Consider the following 8,127-nt stretch of genomic DNA (forward strand, 5'->3'; position numbering starts at 1 on the left):
TTCATTAGTGGTTCCTGGGCCAAATGCATCATTGATATCGTGAGCTGTTTCAGCAGCTTCTCGGCCTAGCTTGAACTGGAATAAGAAAATTGTGCAAATTTGCTTTTTGTTCATGTTGTATTCAACGTTCCGGAAAAAAATGGCCTAATTATTCAAAAAGAAAAAGAGTAACACGATTGGATAGAGCGAAAAACGGGCTTTAAAATGATATATAAAGTCAAAGTAATTTAACGAAAATTAATTTGAAAATACATCATTTAAAACCAAAATTAAAAATTCCGCAGGAACTTTCTTGACAACCTAATAGATGGCAACTATTTATATAAGAGCTATGTGGCTGTAGTGTGGGCCTACATGTATCTATATATGTGTTTGTGTGTGTGTGTGTGTGTGTGTTCCTCTAATGTTGTAAAGTATACATTGAGGAGACAGATGAGAGCTATCTATATAAGAATTATGTGACCGCATGTGTGTCTACATGCACTTGTGTGGTGGTGGTGGTGGTGGTGGTGGTGGTGCTGAGGAGAGCAGAGGCCAGGTGGGCAAGCCACTTTGTTTGAATGTCTGACACGCATCTCCACAAGAGACTGTGGAAGATATGTGCATGCAAGGTGGGCAGAAAAAGTTCTTTAAGGATACACTCAAAGTCTCAGTAAAGAGCTTTGGGATCAATCGCGACACCTGGACAAAGCAGGCACATAACCACCCTACCTGGCAAAGCTGTACCACCAGAGGTTCCACCTCCAACAAACAAAATAGGAGTGCAGGTTGCAGAAGCACAAAGAAAACATGAACTGCACAAATCCAGAGCCAACTCCTTGCCTTCCATCGCAGCAGGCCACCAGTGCCTGAACTGTAGTAGAGCCTTCCTGGCATGCATTGGACTGAGTGGCCACAGCCAAACACACTATGCTCTGTCTTCTACAATGTGATATTTTTGGTCATCATTGACAACAACAGATAAACTAATTAAATTAATTAATGTGTGCATGTGTGTATATTCATCTGATGCTGTCATGCATGCATGGCTGTTAAATAGGAGAAACAGTTAAATTTGTAATGTCTATATGCCTACTATGTAGGTTTGCATATATATATATATATATATATATATATATATATATATATTATGGAGATGTACTTGCATAGCAAATGACCTGATCTGATATTGTGTGCTGAAACAAAAACAATTGCAGCATGGGAGGTGTTTATAAGCCATTTAAAAACACACAAAAGCCGTTAGATTCACTTCAACATTTAAATTTAATTTGCCAAAATATTTTCATCACTTTGAAGCTGCAAAATTCTGTGTTGCAGCACGGAATTTTGTCAGTGAACAGGTTGTGATCTCAAAGCGACAAAAATATTTTGACAAATTAAATTTAAATGTTGAAATGAATCTAACAGTTTTTGTGTGTTTTTAAATGGCTTATAAACACCTTCCAAGCTGCAAGTAAAAAAACATTCTGTGAATAAACTGTCCAAGAATATTTCAAGATCTGACAATACTTACATGGATCTGGTTTGTATGGTTCAAGAACAGGGTGGAGTTTTTTGTTGCAAAACGCAGAGTCCGAGCAACAAGATATGTTCCAGTCATACTTTCGTACATTACTGTTCTCACAGAAAAACGGCCGATCTTTGGGCACTGGCTTATGATGGCAACTAAACAAAAGAAGGAAAGTACTCAATATACAAGAGACAGACAGATAAAGAAGGGAATATAAGCAAGAAAGAGAGAATTGAGGAGCACGCTTAACTGTTTAGCATTCAGTTTACTCTCTCAAATGTAATGCTGATTTATTCCTATTCTTTTGAATTAGCCATGGATTATCTTAGAACTTTGAGATTTCAATGATGTGATTGTATTGTTTTAGAATGACATTGTTGGGTAGGTGTGAGAGGCCAGAACTGGTTGGTTTGAACATAAAACAAGTATTTGGCCCGCATGTGGACTGCTTTAAATGCAAACAGATTAATCAAGAAACTGTTTTCAAAACTCTATTAAATACACAGATGTGTGCACACACATGCACACACATGTGCATACATGCACATACACATATATAAAGTTACATATAATGTAATTTTAACCTTACAGTGCCTGTAAGGTTATATTCTTTGATTACCGACCTTAGAAACTCACAAATTAAAAAATCTGACACAACCATAAATTTGGTGCAACTGTTTAGCCCCAGGTCAGCCCTAATCGATCTGACCTGTGATTAAAGGTATTCCAACCATAACTACTCCATCATGATACAAAGCAGGAACTATACTACCACAGAGGTCACTCTCACATTGTCCACAACTAGTCTAAACTTATTATTTCTATTATATAACCTGCCTACTACAAATACTTTATCTCCCTATTTCTCTGCCAACAACATATCTACTCTAGTCATAAATAGTTAGTCTCCTGCCTGGGCTTGTTTTCACCACCTCTGTCAATGTATAGTGCAATTAATTTACTTCTGTTGTTGTTGTTGGTGGTGGTGGTGGTGGCATTCTACCTGTATAAGATAAGGACTAACAAAACACAAACATGTCTATATAAGTAAAATTGGCATTTCGTTGGTTACAATAGTGAGTGTTCCAGTTGATCTGGTCGACAAAACAGACTGCTTGTGAAATTACCATGTAAGTGGCTGAGTACTCCACAGACATATATACCTTTAACGTAGTTCTCAGGGAGGCTAGGCTGGCCCTTTAAAATGCAGGTACAACACATTTTTGCCAGCTGAGTGGACTGGAACAATCTGAAATAAAGTGTCTTGTCCAAGGACACAATGTATTGCCAGGTATTGAACTCATGACCTTATGATTTTGAGCTGAATACTCTAACCACTTAAGCATGTGCCTTCGCTATTTATAGTACTAAACTCACTCCCCTTCTCTATTCTATATTTGATTAATTATAATTTCTGTTCAAAGGTTACCCACCCCACCGCTTGCTTCATCAGAATTACGAATTAGCATAATGACATGTTATCATTACTAATCAACATGTAAATTTCAGCAATTAAAACTTTTTGGCTCACTACATTATCTCTGTTAACACCTGCTTCACTCTCTCTCTCTCTCTCTCTCTCTGTTGTGTTAGCTTCCATTTTGCCAGTCTTGTTTGGATTAGATAAGGTTTTGCAGAGACAGAAATGTCTATGGCTGGATGCTCTTCCTCACCGGTTTCCATGCAAGACAATACCCCACCCCCACCCTACCGTATGACAAACTGCCTGGATGTGCATACAGGAATGACTGCAAACAATACCATTTGTAGGAATCGTGGCGCTTTGTCACCATTCATGCCCAGATTAGAAGGGATATGCACTCAGTCACACACGCATGTCTGTATGGGACCAATGCAGGTGTTGTTTTCGTGCTGGTTGTGCTGAATAAAAAGCAAACATATTGGCACCACATAAAAAGCACTTGTACTGAAGCTGCACTTAAAAGCACCTGGTACACTCATTAGGAAGAGCATCCATCATTAGAAACCATGCCAAAGCAGACAACTAGAGAATGGTGCAGCCCACCAGCTTGCCACCTCCTGTCAAACCATCCAACCCCATCAAATGACATTATTTCATTTCAAGAAATAAATCTTTCAAAAATGATGCTGTCTATTTACTTCTGAGCCGTCTATGTATATATTACAGGTTTTTCCCAGTTTCTGCTGACCAAGTTTCATTCCGAAAGCACTGGTCAACCCACAGCTAGAGTGCAGGATACCAGTCAAACCCCTAAGCATGTGGTTCCAAAGTGAAACACTTAAACACACAGCTATATCTGGACCTTTGAGCCATGCATGAGCAGTGATAACCAACAGTTTCTCAACTGTATTTATTCAAGGGACAAAAATAAATTCTGCAGGCACAGATGCATATGCGAAAATATAGATATGCACCTGTATGTACATTGACGTATCAGAATGTATTTAGTAAAACTAAGTACTAGTGTCAATATGATAGACTAAAACCCTTCGAGGGAGTGCCCCAGCATGGCCACAGTCAAGTAGACCCAGGAAGATATGGGATGAGGTGATGAAGCATGACCTTCGAACATTGGGCCTCACAGAGGCAATGACGAAAGACCGAGACCTCTGGAGATATGCTGTGATTGAGAAGACTCAGCAAGTAAAGTGAGATCACAGCTGTAACCTACACCAGTGTCACATAACCAGCCCATTTTAAAAGTACCTTTGGATCGTCGAGTGACATGCCATGCTTGAGGAGACCTATTGAGCCAAGTAAATCAAAATCAAATCAAATGACTGGCTCTCATGCTGGTGCCATGCAATAAGCACCATACATGCATGGGTCGTTGCCAGTGCCAACTGTCTGGCTCCCCGTGCTGATGGCCTGTAAAAAGCACCATCTGAATGTGTTCGATGCCAGTTCCCTCCGCTCCGACTGGCTCCTTTTTAATTGTTTATTTTAATACAAAATAAAAATTGTTCAAATATAAAACAGCATGTGTAGATAATGTTGAAATGCCTGTCAAAGTAAAACTAAAGTCTGTCTCAGCTGATACTGTGAGACTGGACGAATGTAAACAAATGAGTTTATCAATTCTGTGGACAGAAAAAGAAAAAAAAGGTATCTATAGAAGAGATAACAACAGGTATTTGTTCAAAGTCTCATGATGTCAACTAAAAAACATTACAAAATCATGAGGTTTATTTTAATACACATTTAAAATTATGAACTGTGTATGCCAGTACCCACTGACTGGCCCCCGTGCCGGTGGCATGTAAAAAGCACTATCCGAATGTGATCAATGCCAGGCCCACCTGACTGGCTCCTGGGCTTGTGGCACATAAAAAGCACCCACTACATGCTTAGAGTGGTTGGCGTTAGGAAGGACATCCAGCTGTAGAAACCTTGCCAGATCAGATTGGAGCCTAGTGCAACAACTAGCTCTCCATACCTCAAATTGTCCAACCCATGCCAGCATGGAAAACGGATGTTAAACGATGATGATGTCACTACCAACAGAGACTAAATATCCATGAAATACAGTACTGGCAGCAGATATTTGCAAGGCTGCAATACTTCATAACAAAAGGTGTAAAGAACCCTCTTGATACCATCTCACCTGGTACCACTCCTCGTTCTATGATACAAACTTTCCCTTTTTTTAAGGTGTTCTGAATGAAAACCCACCATAAAAATTTTGTGTTAAGTCTTAAACCCCAGTTTAACAATATCAAAGTTATTTCCTTAAATGTCTAAGCAGCTAAGTATTCCAGGCACCCTTATCACAATTCTTCAAATTATATGTAGAAGCCAGAGAGAATAAAAAGGGATGTCTCCACACACCCACCCATACTGGAGCCTAGTGCAGCTCTCCGGCTTACCAGCCCCAGTCAAACTGTCTTTACCAATGCTAGTATGGAAAAACGGACACTAAATGATGATGACGATGATGATCCTAAAAGACAAAGAAAGTTTATGTCAACCTCAGCAAGATTTGAACTCAGAGCTGGAATGAATACAAAGCAATCTAGCAAACCTTCTAACAATTTTGCAAATTGTTGCCTAGGCTCAAGACTACACTGTAATCATTACAGTATAATGGTATTGTAGTGATACCAAGTGGTGTGGTGTGGTATGTGACAGGTTGTAAAGTTGCAATGTTGGTTGTTATGGTAACAGCAGTAACATTGCAATGTTATCTGTGAGAGTGAGAACGGCTGTTACATTACAGCTGTAGTAATATGAAAATGACTTAACTACATTGTGGTGGTCATAACAGTTCGGTGAGGGATGAAGTAGGACAAAACCACTGCTGCTTTAATTGTCAGTGTAGTGTCTGTCAGATCACCTGAAGCAAAACTACACTAAAACTACAACAATAGAATACATATTAAGACATACCACATGAATCCAACATCTAAGACATATTACGGCTTTAATTCAGGATTACTCTGCAAATTCTATGAAACTATTGTTAATAAACATCGGTAGATTAATGATACACAAGTAACAGATCAAATGAATAAAAGTAAATTAATTCACAACACTGGACACTCAGGCTGATGTTAGGATCAAGATTTACACTTCTGGTCTTATGATCTGGGCTGATGCAACAAATGTTATGCAGATTTTGGTAATGTATTCAAAGACAGAAATCATTGTTGAGGAGTCCCAACTAACTCAGTCAATGAGAACTGGTTAAATTCTTTGAGTCTGCCTCCTGGATCAATCTTATCAAGTATGCCAAGCTTCTGTATGGTCTAAGATCTAACTGCATACTATATTATACAAAGTCTTGATGCATCCAGTGCAATCTGTGAATACAGTGGTAATGGTGGTGATCTTAATAGAAAAAAACAAAAGCTTGCAATGCCAACAAACGATAGTGATGACAATGATGATCACCATCACCATCATCACAATTGCTGTTTCTTTGTGTTTACTCAGATCTATGTAACTAACTGACCATTTGGCAATTCTATTCTGATTATTTAATATCTGCTAAAAAGAAGAGAAGAGAGAAGACAGAGATAACTTGAGTGCTTGAAGGATTTCAAAACAGATCACTCATTGAAGTTGGACAATAACATCATTACCTTCCGAAATTTACTGAAATTGAACACAGGGTCTGGGTTTTGACCCAAAAGCACAATTCTTAAGTTTGCAGCTAAATCTGACCAACAGTTCAAAAGTTACTGGCAAGGTCATTTTAAGGTCAGCTGTTGACCTTTCATTATTCAGATAACCATAACTTACTCCTGTTGCAGCAGCAGCATAAAATAAAAGTATCCATGTTTGGAAATGGAATGACTCGAAATTCCCAAACTGTCATTAATTTTGATATAAAATGGAAAAAAAAAATTCATTAATAACTGAATGTTTAAGGTAACTATTTGATTTCTTGGTGATTGGATTTTGGTAAAATTCCTTAATGATAAAAATGTTCCCCTAAAAGTTTCCTATTGTAATCAACTTTAAATTTACCGTTTCCTTCCACAAGTCTTGTACTGTCATTATTCCTATTTTGCAAAGCTATAGTGAAAGATTATAGTGTAGATCACGGTGCTTCTAGGCACAAGGCCTGACACTTTGGGGGATGAGGATAGCAGATTTCATTGATCCTGTGGCTCACCTGGGACTTAATTTATCAATCCCTGACAATAATATTGAAGAATTAATCTTTGGCAAGCAACAGTAAGAGACAATTCACAAATGGAAGACAATGAAGATTCACGTGCCTCATCTTAAGTCTTTCCAGTTGTTCAAATATGTCTTCAAAAGGATCTAGACAGTTTTCCAAGGAAAGACATACACTATGAGAAGAGTCTTCCCTACTTGGAAGATAGTCCAATTAAAACAAAGCCACTTTGATACAAATAAAACTAATTAAGTAATAATTATTATCTTCTTTGTTGATAAGCTAATATAATTAAATAAACATTTGCACATTAAATAATACTTAGCATAAACCTATACAGTTCCTCATGCGTCTATTATAGCTCTATTGAATAAATAACAGTCTTTGTAGTTGATATTCCTTAGTGTAGGCCACTAAATAAAACATAAAACATAAAGCAGTGTTTTTCAACCATTTTTTTTTTTTATCTATGGACCCCTTGGATTACTATTTTATTCTGGTGGACCACCACCCACTAGCCATTCAATGTTTAATTTGTTTTCTGTCCATCCACTTGTGTAGGTTTGCAGTTATAGTCTCTAGGAGAACATGATTCAGTGGCCAGAAACATGTTGAACTATGTAAAATGTGAGAGAAAGAAATGCTACTGGGACCTCATGGAGGTAGTGACAGGTGACCAAGACCCTTGGCGATATGCCATGCTTATGTTGACCTGTCAAGCCAAGTGAGATTATAGCCGTGGCCAATGCCAGTATCAGGTCAATGGCATCCATGATGGTGGTGTCTAAAAAGCACTCACTACACTCTCGGAGTGGTTGGCATTAGGAAGGGCATCCAGCCATAGAAATCTTGCCAAATCAGATTGGAACCTGGTGCAGCTCCCCAGCTTACCAGTTTTCATTCAAACCATCCAACCCATGCCAGCATGGAAAGCGGACGTTAAACAATGATGATGACAATGAAAGAAATCTAGCTATTTCGTACAATAAATACATTTAAAGCAAAATTTTT

General features: G+C 38.3%; 1 protein-coding gene across 1 annotated transcript in view; it reads right to left on the reverse strand.

Moving 5' to 3' along the window:
• The window catches only part of LOC106868204 (activin receptor type-1), a 48,898-nt gene that overhangs the window by 17,061 nt on the left and 23,710 nt on the right, over positions 1 to 8,127 (reverse strand). The window contains exon 3 of the mRNA XM_014913366.2: positions 1,514 to 1,665. Coding sequence (XP_014768852.1) covers positions 1,514 to 1,665 — 152 coding nt within the window. The remainder of the gene's footprint in view (positions 1 to 1,513; positions 1,666 to 8,127) is intronic.

This window comes from Octopus bimaculoides, chromosome 10 (assembly GCF_001194135.2).
Source record: "Octopus bimaculoides isolate UCB-OBI-ISO-001 chromosome 10, ASM119413v2, whole genome shotgun sequence".
Taxonomy (NCBI): domain Eukaryota; kingdom Metazoa; phylum Mollusca; class Cephalopoda; order Octopoda; family Octopodidae; genus Octopus; species Octopus bimaculoides.